The sequence below is a fragment of the Psammomys obesus genome, unplaced genomic scaffold (genome assembly GCF_907164565.1).
Source record: "Psammomys obesus unplaced genomic scaffold, mPsaObe1.curated_primary_1811, whole genome shotgun sequence".
In the NCBI taxonomy this organism is placed as follows: Eukaryota; Metazoa; Chordata; class Mammalia; order Rodentia; family Muridae; genus Psammomys; species Psammomys obesus.
In genome coordinates, this window is record NW_026590062.1 from 27380816 (window position 1) to 27394560 (window position 13745).

The window sequence follows — 13745 nt, forward strand, 5'->3', positions numbered from 1 at the left end:
TTGGAGAGGTGGCTCAGTGGGATGCCTACCACCAGTATGACAACCTGAGCTCATCTTCAGGACCCATGTGGTGGAAGGAGAGAGCCAATTCCAGCTAATTGACCTCTGATTGCCACTCACTAACAGTGGCATCCAGTCACATGTGTGTGCAAACACACCCTAAGTAGGAAAACAATTAAAAATGCAAAACATGAACACAGTGGCAGGAGCAACAGACGTAGCACAGGACATTATACCGACATTTAATGACCTGGTTGACACACAAACAAGTGAGCAGCATGCTTCATAATTTTCCGGTCTCTTTTCCTGTCTTATTTGGGTTAGATTACAAATCTGAAAATCCACACAAATTAGAGACACAAGAGTCAACTAATGGTAACATGCTTCTTCAGTGAAGGTGGCTTCTTAGAAACAAAACTGAAGCAGGCAGGTAGTGAAGGTCAATTTCGATGAACTGCACCAGATGGGCAACAAGGAGAGTCACAGTGAGCCCTGTAGCGTCTTCCCTGGGCATCAGGCAGTGACATGTGTCTGATGTAGGTTGCCCTTGCACACAGTAAGTCCTGAGTTGTGTTGCAGTTATGACAGAAAAAGCCATCATGGATTGTTTCTATTCTACATACTCATGAAGAAGAGAAAGACATCCAGGCTACTTCTTAGAAAGAGCAAGAAAGATGGTTTCTCTTGAAGTGGTGAAGACACAGCTTGGTAAGAAACACACACACACACACACACACACACACACACACAAACACATCCTACGCACACTTTCATTCAATCTGTAGTTTGCTTTCTTTTACTCTTTACTGCACAGGAATATATGAAAACACACAGCATGGAGATGTGCAGCCTGATCAAGTGATAATCTTTTATAATGTGCTTCTATTTAAAGCAACAAACAGATGGAGGGTTTATGAGTAAAGCTGGTGAAGGTAAAAAGCAAATGATTGCAATAGTACTTTTAATAGGATTTCCCACAATCTAAAACATTACTCCCCTAGGAGTAAATTGTTCTTTAAAATTATGTTACTTAGGAAAAAAGATAGTCTCCCTAACATTGCTGAAGCAACAGAGAGCTCCAGAATTCCATGCATCTCCCAGTTCTCTGGACTGTGTCCTGGGAGGGGGAATAGGGTTGTCTGGACCGCTCCCCAAAGAACAGGCTGTGTGCAGCCCAGTGAGAGGAAGACAAGAAGTGTGAAGGGGAGGATGAGACAGTCTGGGCTTCAGATGAATTTATTACCCTATAATTTCCTACTTTGTAAACAAGGTTTGGGAAATTCCTACAGATTTTAGATAAACAGGCTTAGGGCTTCCTCCCCTACCAATTCAGACCAGAGTCCAGTTCTAGAAGAGCAGATATTGCTCAACAGACGATGGAATAGTAAACAACCCAACAATAATTCATTATCATCATTCCTACTTAAGAGAAACAAAACTCACTATAATTCCATCAGTAAGATGAATATACTGCCATGATGGCCTTTACGCAAGTTATAATTAAAGCTAATCTTAATTGAAGTTATTACACCATTCTGGAAGAAAACAAATAACCCAAAGAGAGGGAAATAGCGTGGTCAATAACTCACTCTAATTTTTTTTTTTTTTTTGTCTCCAAAGCTCACATTGAAGAAGACATTCCTGCGCATGATACAAATGGTTCTGACATTAAGAAAAGTAAACAAGTAAGAAAAATAAAGATGGAAAAATTCTGTGGTCAGTTCACAAGTGCTTTTTTATTGTTTGAGGAGGGTTAAAGTCCTTTATGAAGACAGGGAAATATGTGCCATTAGATTGGATGTGACATTAGACTAGTCTCACTGCCCTTGCACAGAGCCTCGCTTCCCTTAGTATGCCATAGACCAAAGGTTCTGTTACCTCTACAAAAAGAGGCAAGGGGGAACAATGCTAATGTAAACCATTAGCTCTCTGTGGTGTTGTAGAGATCAAACAGAGAAAAGGTTCTCAAGCCTGGTTATGAGTGGATTGTATACTATCTAGTTATTAATGGTCTTGAGGACTTTAACACGAGCTGCTCCCAACAGCTGACGAATGGAGGTTGTGTACTCTCCATGTGGGACCCCTGCCAGCCTGGATATGTGCTTTCCCAGGCTGGGTTGACTCTGTAGGGCTGAGGCTATGCAAATGGACTAGATCTGGGAAAGAAGGGCCCTTCTCCAGCGGCTCCAGGAGTCGGGGCACCCAACAACTGATCCTCTACTAGCAACTCTCCTGCTATCCATAACTTGGAGGGATTCTCTTTCAACCTTTGCTCTCCTACCTCGGGGACTCGGGGGAATGAACACACAACCAAACTCAAGAACAAAGGGTGAGCACCATGTGTCAAAGAGTAAGAAGTCTTACAGATGCTTAATAGAGAGACTTGATCAGGACAATTGGAAACAAAATGACAGTCATTTGGCTAGCCTGGTTGTGCTTGCTTTTCCTGTGATATCAGTACTAGCAAACAATTGAAAAGAGAGAACTAGTCATGTCTCATTGGCTATGATCTGACTTCTGATCCACAGAGAGTCTCCAAGAGAAGCAGGAAACCTTCAGGTGTGTGCTCTACCAAACCTGTTTGGCCTGCTGGGTATGTTCCACAATCTCCCATTAGTTTTCTGACCCCCCGAACCATCCCACTATCTTTCATTATCTGACTACATTTAACTAGCATCCAAACAGACAAGGCAGCCTGTAGGGTAAATATGGCCATAGGCATAGCTGAAAATGTACAGAAAGAAACAAAGGAGAACCTCTGGTTTTGCCAAACCCTTCTGTTGGAAAAAAGGCTTACTCTGAGATGTATTTAGGACAAGTAGATTTTAAAGCAAAATGCTTCAATAGTCAGGGATTTAGGAAAATTCTGGAATTGTATGGTGAAGCCACACACAAATATATGACTTGGTAGAGAGATTGTGTCCTTTGAATGGTTACAGATGGAAAAGCATTGGCAATGATAAAAGGCGATGCTCATAAAGTTGGCTAATATAATGCCTAATATGCAGGCTAAAGGAGTAATGGGGATGCACCCTCCCTCTGTACTCGTGACTACTCCACTGAATAAGCTCAAAGCACAGAAGGCAGGCCCAGGAGAGCCTCTCTCACTCTACTGCAGCCAGTGAGCAAGCCCGAGAAGGCCCCAGGTGTGACCCCTGTTCCCCTGCGAGCAGTCGGGAGACCAGGCAATCTATCATGGTGCTCCTGCTGTCAGCCCTGGTGCTGCGCCGCTGCTGTCTGTCACCCTGGTGGATGAGACCTGCTTAAGGGCAATCATGTCAATCTCTCTGTGACCACTCAGTCTAAGGTAGCTGGATGATCGTGACAGGCCTGGCAAAGTCCGGCACAAGGTACTGAAAGCAGGAGTCAGAGCTTTCTTATTGAGACACAACGCAGTCTCTGGTTTTTCTTGCTTTTTCATTTTATTGTCATGAAACAGGCTAAGGCATGTAGAATTTAGCTTCAAAGCTGGTCATCTCGGATGAATCTGTTACCCTCTGAGTTTCTTCCACAGTAAAAATAGCGATTTTTCGCTAGGATACCTGTTAATAGAAAGAGACATCGTTACTGGTGGCTCAATTCATATAGTTCAGAAATCGAGCTGTTGTTAAACAGGCATGCACTATGATGGCTAATCTGATGCGAGGCAGAAAACAGACTAAGCCTCACATGAAAAAGACTGTGCCTTCTTGTTCTTAGAGATGACCTTGCAATGAGTGTCATTACTAATTACAGGTTCCTAGGAATAACAGCTTTATGTGCTATTTTCTCACATAATTAGAACTTCTCTAATTTGACAAACAGTTCCCCAAAATACAGTACGACTTGCTCCTCCCCAGATTTCCTTAGTCTAGTTTCTAAGAATGGAAACTTAAGTTTAAATCAGATGAATCCAGCCCAAGTGAAGGCTGAAAGATAATCTTCACAGAATGTGACTATTTTGAAGTTCTTTATTGGAAATCAATATTGTTGACTTCCAGAGAGAATTTTCCAAATCCTGGGGGCTTCAAGCCCATGCTGGGTGATTAAAGAAGAGAGGCTGTGCTGGTTGAAGACTGTAGGGAAAGTAAGAGTGCCATTGACATTTAGACATCTGTCCATCCGTCTGCCCCCACTCCCCAGTCGGCAGGCATCCTCAGCTCATTTCTCATGTTAAAATGCACTTTTGACGTCATATGTATTCCTGATTCCTTATGAAACGTCCTGGTCTTTCTTGGATGTTGCTGGACACTTCACTATGAAACACAGCATTAGAGGTGGAGCAGATGTTCTAACTTGTCCTTATGTATCATAAATAAAAAATTGTGCCTGGAGGTGCATGCCTGTAATCTCAGGTGAACAGAGAAGGACGATCGTAAGTTCAAGTCTAACTTTGCCTTCAGAGTGAGACCCTGTTTAAAAAAAAAAAAATCAAGGGCTAAAAATATAACTTGGAGGAATAGTATTTGCCTAGAGTGTGGAAGTGTCTGGGTTTAATACTCACCTCTACTCAAAAGATACTGGTTACAGTGAAACTCTATAAAATTATTAAGAAAAAAGTGTTTTCCCAAGAAAATATAACTTCTGTTTGCCTTTTTACCACCACTTTGTTCTTTCTAATTTTAGAAGAATTAACTTAAAATTCTCTTGCACATAGCTGTCTGGGTACAAATAGGACTTAAATCTCTAAAGTACACAGAAGACAAAGAAAGGAAATAGACATAAAAGACTAATCCGTGAGCTATAAACCTGTCTGTGATGACTGCTACCTGTTCTTGGTTATTTGTTTCATTAGTTTCATAGTGCGATGTCAACACCCACCATTCTTCACTGATCTAAGATCAGTCATGTTCTTCATACTGAATGTCAGCAGCACAAACCTTTTGTACTACCAACTCTTAAACTTGCGGTAGTAGTGACGGTGGTGTGCACATGAGGATTTGTGTGGGACGTGTACAGGTGCCTGTGTATTGGGTGTATGTTCACGTGAGTGTCTACAGAGGTTGATGTCAGTTGTCTTCTTCTCTTTCTCAGTTGCCATCTACTTTTAAAATATTTGTCTTTTAATGGCCTGGAGTGCATGGATTAGGCTAGACTGGCAAACAAGTCCCCAGATTCCTTCTACCCAGCCCCATAGCTGAGAATACAGATGTATACATCTGTACATTACCTTTTTATATGGACACTGGGGAACAGACTCAGGTCCTCATGCTTGTATGGCAAGCACTTTATCAAGCCACCTCCTCATTCCTTAACCTTTGTCCTTAAATAAGAATTAAAAATAACTTGTAGAGACTTTTAAGGGTAGTATAGATGTGCCTGTGTTGGGTAGTCAGAGGCAAACTTGAAAATAACTAGGGTCCAAGGAGTTCTCAGAGTTGGAAGAGGGACAGGGTGACATCATTTGGGACCTGGCTCTTTTCTTGCTGTGTTGCCATGGACAGTTTTATTGTGGGTCATTCTTTTCTTCATGCTTAACTTGGCTTCCCTGACCCTCCACGCCCCTCATTCCCAGTTTCTGGTTTTCAGTATTGGTCTAGTGCCTGGAAATATTGAGCTTGTGTGAAACCTCACTTAGACCTTTCATTTTTCCCAGCTATTGGCACAGAGCTGTTCCCTTTATTGTATTCTGTAGTGCCTAGAGTTGTGTTAACATCGGCAGCAATGCCAGAGCCTTGGTGGTCTATGGGCTGGACTTGTTACATTCTGCCTCCCTTAACCGGGCCTGTCTGCCCATGCCACAGATGCATGGGAAACCCCACAAGGGACTTAAACCTAGCTGAGTCAAGCAAACCCTCCAAATTCTGGAGGGACAATCCAAAGGACATTAATTGTTTTTTCTCCACTACCAGGACAGCATGTGTTTTTATAAAAAGAAATGAATAGGGCTGCCAAATATCACCAAGCATGCAGTCCCTCTTAAGAGCAGACTCATGACAGGCACACCACTGTCCACACGGTTGCACCCGCTCTGTACACTTGCTCGACATCCAGGCTCCTATGCCTCTGCTCTCCACCTTTCTCCATGCTGAATTTCCACTCTAGATGCAAACAGATGGAAAACAGTGTTCCTGGAACGTGGGCCCAGGCTGCATTCTGAGCCACACTCACACATCTTCTCTGGTTGGCATTAATGAAGACCTTTCTGGGGCCTGCCCTGTTTCTTCGGGCCTGGAAGCTATAGGCAGCCTGGCAAGAGAGGGCTGTTTGATGAATGCAGGAGACTGTGGCTAGGTGTCAGTGCTTGGAAAATGAGGCAAGGACGTGAGTTATTAATATTGTCAATGATCTCTTGATGGGAAAACAGATACTGCACTCACTGTCAGATTTAAATAGACATTGAGTGCATTAACGACAAAAGGGCAGACTTCAAACAAAGGGGCTATGTGCTGAGAAGCCGACTTGGTCTCTGGGCTGGCACTAACCTGATCTGAAAAGACACTGTCAGGGCTGGAGACAGGCCCAGGATTGTGCGTGGTGACAGAAAACAGAGATCCTGACAGAGATACCAGCGCCATATTATGCCAAGGACACTGGAGAACTGTCTGGGATTCTAACGCAAGCTGACATCACTCCCTAGCATGTGGGTCTTCTATGCTCTTGAAGTACCAGAATGTCTTTTCACCCATCATTCCAAAACTTGGCATGCCCATGAAGTTCATGGCAGCCTTGGTCTATGGGAATCATGGGGTCAGGGCCTACAGATAACCTAAGTCAATCTCACCCTGGGAGTATTATCAGTAGGGTACGACTCTTCCCTACTGATAGCTGGGTGACTTAAGGGCCAATGTGTTAGGAGTTTAATTTGTCATTAAACTATTGTGGGCTAGTGCTACTCTAGGAAGACTTGGGGGTGGCTGGGACCCCCCCCAAAAAAAACAAAACCCTAGCTGCTGGTACTAGCCTGGGGACAAGGATGCTCAGGCTACAGACTGGTAAAATAAGCTGACATTTTTATATCAGAGTCATATACAGATGTTTAAAGTAAGCTAGCCTTGCCTTTCGTGCATTCCCTATCAGAGCTCACAGTGGCAATGTGACTTTTGTAGTTAACAGATATTAAGAAAGAAAGAAAAAAAAAAAGGAACAGCCTGGTACAAGCCCTTGTGTGGCCAGATGACTTTGAGGACTTTTATTATCATGAAGTCATTTGTCAAGTCATGGAGATGTTATGGGTAGCTCCTGTCCCCACTCCAACCCCCTTCCTCAACTACAGCAACTGCCCGAGGTTTTGAAGGCTGCAGAAGGGGCCATTTGTTTGCACTTGGTATTTTCATAGGGAGGTTCTCTGGGGCTGGAATTTGGGACGCAGTGGTGACGGGGGCTCTGTAGGCCACGGCCTCTGACACATCTGCAATGGATTCTCTTGTTTGTATCTCCTCAAACTCTATGGTTACAGAAATGGAGGGAGACAACATATTTAATGGCATGCAGAGTGTTTTTTAATTAAAACATGAGGCTTTGGCCATAGTAAGTGAGGCAGGCTGGCCATGCATCAGGCCAACGTGCAGATGTCGGTGAGGGGGTTTCTTTTGGGGGCTCTGAAAAATGACAGTGCCCTGTCCCCAGGGAAATCCTCTCCTGCCAGATGAGACTCCTAATTTTTCTTAAGTAGCCAGTTTTCCCATTTCCATAAGCTCTTAGAGCTATAATTATGAAAAAAATGTGTGGGGAAAAATCTGTTTTAAAGAGGTCCTTTATCTTTTCAATGTTCCCACCCTTTGCAATGGATGCTCTGATTATGCAGGTTAAGTTATGACCTGTGGCTGCCTAGTGGGTGAGAATGATTCTCCTTTCTTGGATGCACACTGTGGTGGCCGGGACCATTCTAAAGACATAGCCACGGGGTGGGGCGATCCTTGCTGTCCAGGAAAAGGGGGCCTGGCATACCCTGAAACAAGTCCAGTACAGATTCTATCCTGGCTTCCCATTCTTACTACCTGTCCTTAATGACTACTGACCCTACACTGGTCCCTTGCCCTCCCTGTTTTCCCCATTTGTAAATGAAGGCAAAGATAATCATGGTAGGTCCTCTTGAACTGTGAAATAGACAGTTTGGTATTTTTAAATGTTTCTTTTATGAAGTGGAAGTATTGGCATTGGGTCCATGTATCCTATGAAGAAAGAATGGTCAATTCTTTATTCTTTGTGCAATGTGACCAATTGCACAAAGTTAGGTCTTAAAATCCATCTACTCATATCCCTATAATATAGCACAGAGTCAGGGTACTGTTTATGAGTCCAAACTCTTCATGGAGTCTCATGACTTTTTTCTCTAGAGGGAAAACTAAGTCCTTTCTCCACAGCCAGCCATATTTGTCTTCCTTCTCCCTCTGAGTTCCTTCTAGCTTTGAGGTCAAATAAGCTTTCCACTTGACCCTGAAGACAGTAGTAAAGGAAATGGTGAAACTTCCTTCCCAAACTAGTAGGGCATGACTTGAGGCAGGTGTCTTGGCTTATAATCAGCATGGTCAGTTGAGAGTGCTACTCTGGTTGCCATGACACCTGTTGACTCCCACAATATTGCTCTGGCTCTGTTCGCCAGAGGATGCACAACATATTGTCCTTGCTTTTGACTGCAGGACCCACCTCCAGAAATGCCGTCTGTTTCCTCAGTGTTATACAAATGAGCTCTTGAGAGGCATGAGGGTATGTCTATTTTAAATCCTGCCTGCTATGTAGTGTGGACGCTGAATGCTGCCATTTTGGCCCCAAGGGTATTTTGGCTCTGACTTACGTGTACCAACACATGTAAACGTGTCTAGTGATTTTTTTTTTGAGAAAGCATTAATTATGCACAGTAAGTTCCATTTTGACTCACATCAGTTTAACTCCCTACTCACTTCTTAAATACCAAGTCAAATATTTTCTCTTCTTAATATTTTCCTTCCTATTTCCAGTGGGGATCACTTCTTTCCCATGTAATATTCCTCCACCAGCTTTTGCAAATTATTAACATCCAGTCTCTGCTGCCACCATTTATTTGTCTGAGAGTCCCATTTCCTGTAAATGTGTGTTTTTGAGCTACAACAGAAAAGCTTGAATTGTCTGGGAAAGTTTGGCCACACTTGCCATGTTTATTTCTGGCTGACTTAATTTTATTTTTCATTATTTCTACCAAGGTTAATTCTGCCCTATGAATTTGTGTGGCTTTCAAGATCTTGGGATGTAAATCTTGGGTCAGTGTTTTTATGTATGATAAATCACATTAGATTCAAGGCTCAGTTGCTGTCAGTTTTCTCCGGAGTTGATTATTTCTACCAGCAATACTTATCATAAATTAAAGGACAGCTTTTATTTGTTTCTTAGCACCTGGAGCCTGATTGTGAACATTCTAGATATAAAGTAAGATTCAAGTTGTGGAGTCATGACAAGCTGCTTTCTGTAAACACCATGAGCATAAAGTCAGATCTCACAATATGGCCAGCAACTCAAAGGTTAGGAAGCAGACAAAGAGCCCCTTAGATTAAACGTACAGAGAAGTGTGTGCTTGGCCTTGGTGCTCAGACCTTTGTGAGATGGCCTAAGGGGAGGCTCATAAATATCCCTTGAGAGTCTAGATTATGGTGCCTGCTCAGCCAGATGCTGGGCCATGACAGGCCTTGCTCTGTGCCCGAAGGAAGCACAGCACCAGCAGGAAAGGATCTAACTGAGGTGAACAGTGACAGGCAAGCATCCCTGCCTTCAGACTGAGGAGGCTGGACAGCTCAGGGTGAAAGTGAGCAGACAGTTTGACATGTGATAAAGCAGAATCTGTGGAAAATATACTCTGGGCTCCCAGGGCAGTTGAAATGAGGCTTGTCATCTCAGGGAGAAAAGGAGTTAGGACGAGGAGAACAAGAGGACACACACACATACACAGAGAGAAAGACAGAGAGAGAGACAGAGAGAGACACCCGGAGAGAGGCAAACACACACAGAGGCACACACTTCTTCCTTTCCTGTGTACAAATGTTAGAAACCTTGCCCTTGAGTGGACGCCCAGTCCTCACCCTTGCTGTCCCACTTTGAGCCTCTAGATGTCATGGCCTGGTAGAAGATTCTACAGGCCTTCTTAGAAGTGACAGAACATGTGTCCATCAAGGATCTGGTGAGGAAATCCCCTGTGCCTTTGCTCACATGTCAAGTCTTTTTAATTTTTTTTTTTTTTTCGTATGAGCAGACCCACCATGGAAGAGCCTCAGAAGCAATGAGTGCTCCTTCCTTCCCGGCTTTGAACTTACCAGTCAGTTTACCTCTTGCCTCAACACACATATTTTGATCAAACTGTGACATAATAGAAATAAGAGACCAAATCTAGTTTCTCTATTATTATTATTTTTTGCTCGGGCAAGTCCCCTCTCTCTTCAGAAATAAATTTGTAAATCTTACCGATCCAAGTTTTTTCACTCTGGGGCCTTTGTTTTGTCCCAAGTAAAAAATGAAGGCAGAATCCTCCCTCATCCTGCTGTCCTAAACAGCAGTTTACTTATGCCCAGCTGTAAGCATTACCTTATCCTTCACCAAACTCCCTAGTAAGACACAACATACTAAATTTACCTTTGAAAGTATTTCCTTCACTGCATCAGAGAACTCTCCAGCTGGGACAGAATTTAAGGGCACTCATTTTAAGGGAAGTCCTTCACTTACAGAGCAGGAAAATGAGGTTCTGATCGGTCTCCCTAAGGTGACAATAACTACACATCGATCTTTTTCAGGCAGGAAAGGAAGTTTTGCTTTTATAGCTTATTTTTCAAATGTATTATTTATTTTTCCAATCTTGTTCACAGGCGCCCAGGGCCTCCTGAGAACTTCAAAGATCACCAACAACAGGACTTAGTTTCATCCTTTGCTACTTTCTCATGGAGGGAAACAGGTGCTGCAGAGCCAGCAAAGCAAAGAGGGGCATGATGGAGAGGGGAGGGATTTCAATGTGTGTGCTGAGACGGGATGCAAATCAGGTGTGATTCCAGAGGCGCCTTCCCAGCAGCTCATGGTGGATCTCACCCCTGCTGTCATTCAAAAGGAACAGCAGTTAGGGGGGAACAGTCATGCTTTCCGCTTCTGTTTCAAGAGAACTCAGAAACCTTAGACAGAAAGAAAGAGAAAGAAACCAAGAGGGGGAGGAGGGATGGAGAGAGGTAGGGAGGGGGTAAGGAGTAGAGGGGGAGGAAAAGTGTGGGCAAAGAGGGAAGGAGGGAGGAAAAATAAGGGAGGGAAGAAGGGCGGGAGGAAGAGAGAAAGAGAGGTAGGGAGGAGTAGAGATGGAGGGGGAGGGAGGGAAGGAGGGGGAGATAGGAAAAGAGACAGAGTCACCCCCCCCACACCATTCAGAATCTTTTCCGCTTTCGAAGTCAGAATCGTGGCCACTAGAGGGCAGCATGCAGTTAGGAAACAGCCACAGCTTTCTTTAAATAAATAGGGGCAACCACGCAGGGAAGGCCATTAAAGCCGCTCTGTGCTTGTGGTCACCAATTACAGGTTGTGTAATGATCAATATGTCATGTTTACCCAATCTGGGCTGAAGGCTATCTGCGACTGAGGATACCAAAGGGCCCCTCTCTCTGACACTTTCAAGTTCCTTCTGCCTCAATTTCAGGGACTGATTTTCCTTACCAGATATAATTAATCTTAGCTCAAGGAGTTCTTTTTTTTTTTTTTTTTCATATCATCTGCATAAATGTAAAGAAGCACGCAAACTAATACAGAAAGGAAACCAAAAGCACTTGCACCATGGACATGCTCAAAGGAAAAAAAACAAAGACTTCCACTGGCATGGAGTTGTCATCATCTGAGAGCATCTTTTTGAAATTATTTTTATTTCTTGACTAAAGTGAACATTAGAACACAGAAATTGTGGTTGCTTTTTTTTTTTTAAGGGAGGGCCTTCCTTGCTTAAAATAGAATCATTCTCTTCCCTTCTCAGAATACCTGGTCTAGAATCATCACTCCTACTAAGAACAACTGAGTGCCTTCCCATTCTAGAAGAAGCATCGGTATTTGCAGCTTTCATAGATGTCAAGCCTGTTTTTAAAGTCTAGGAAACAGCATTTTAAACTAGAATCATATAGAATGAAAATAAGTGATGGGATTCAACCCAGGAAGAAGACAAACAAAAATGAGTTCCAGGGCTCTGGGCCCTGACAGCGACACTGTGCAGGGTGTAGCTGTGGCTCTAACAAGCATGACAGGGCTCGAGTCCTGCTTCCAGGCATTCCCTCAATGTGACAGTCATGTGACCAAACAGCCACAAAGAAAAGGTTGGGGCCAGTTAATCAATTAGATTTATTAACTCATGATTAAGTGGAAACTTTGAGTTTTCTCTCATCATGAAGCTCATTAGATATGCCAGAGTGACTGCAGTTGAGTGCATGTTTACAGCGAGGATGACACAATTAGGAAGTTTATCTGGGGTGGTGGACAGGGGTGAACAAGCGAACACTATTCAAGATCACAGCATCTTTTCTCTAAAGAACTCCAGGAGAGTCGAGAGTCGTGACAGCAGATTCCCGTGCACACCATGAAACCTGGGCTATAGCTTAGGTGCTCAATGAAGAGTTTGTGTAGGTTGGTGGAAGTCAGAGGGCATCCTTACTTGTCATTTTTCGATTTTTTTTTCTTTTGAGTAAAGCTTTAGTTGGTCTACAAATTCTAGTGTAAAGTGCTGTTTCCTACATCCTAATCCTTTAGGCTGAACTGAGTACCCAGCGATCCCCAGGGTGGGGTTACAAGCACACAGCAGCCTGGCTTTATCACGCTGGTCCTACGAGACGAAACATGGGTCCTCATGCTTGCTTCTCGCTGTGATGTCCCCCCATCTCTAAGTTCATATTTGTGGACTGAGTGAAATGACCTGAGGATACTTACGAGTCCATATATTTGGCATGTCAAAGAGCAGGGTGTGCTGGCTCAAGAACATTGGTTCTCTCTGATTCTTCCCTGCATGGGAATTACCCCCCCACCAACTTTCCCTTTAGTGGGTCTGAGTTTGTGCTAAGAAATTTACTTATTTTGGCAAGTTGCCATGTAATGCTGGGGAATAACTTCTAAGGACAACTGTTCTAGAAGAACCTAAAAGCCCCTCTCCACCTTGCCCTTTCCTTTGGTATAGTAAATGACCTTATTTTTATTCATATTTAAAATAAGAGATAAAGAGTCTGGTTAACTGAAGGTCTTACTGTATTGCACTCTAGTAAATGGAAGATTTATTAGCTTCCTAAGAACAGCCAGAAAACAAATGGCACCTAAAATAAATAATGACCAACCAAAGCTGGGGAGAGCTCTTGTGTAGCCCAGTAACAGGACCTTAGTTCAAACAACAGCACTGCAAGAAGAAAAATAAGTTGCTCAATATGTTGACATTTAAGCTTTCTCCTTTTTTGTTTTGTTTCAGTGGCAGGCTGATTACATTAGCAGAAGAGAAGAAGAGGAGAATGGGGTGAGACTGGGGGTGAGCATGTGAAATATGATTTATGAAGCACGAGGTGGGGGAACTTGGAAAACAAAATTCCGCAGTCTTCACTCATCCTCAAAACTGCCAGACTCCTCTGTGAACACACCTGCTGAGTGTGAACAGAGGTGCTGGCCATGCCCTCAGGAAGACATTCACATTCGGGCTTCAGGTCTGTTCTTATAGAGTCCTAGCATCACAAAGTGAGGACAGGGCTGTCTCCACAGCTCTGTGTGCTTCCTTGGACTGAAACTTCTCAAAAGAGTTGTTGAAAAGAAAGACAAGTTGCTGGAAAGGAAAGGAAAGGAAAGGAAAGGAAAGGAAAGGAAAGGAAAGG

At 43.4% G+C, this 13745-nt stretch overlaps 1 protein-coding gene across 1 annotated transcript in view; it reads right to left on the reverse strand.

The window, feature by feature from the left end:
* Positions 1-3413: 3413 nt before the first annotated feature.
* The window catches only part of Lrmda (leucine rich melanocyte differentiation associated), a 1023325-nt gene continuing 1012993 nt past the window's right edge, over positions 3414-13745 (reverse strand). The window contains exon 7 of the mRNA XM_055606258.1: positions 3414-3542. Within this exon, the coding sequence (XP_055462233.1) occupies positions 3463-3542 (80 nt within the window). The 3' untranslated portion in view covers positions 3414-3462. The remainder of the gene's footprint in view (positions 3543-13745) is intronic.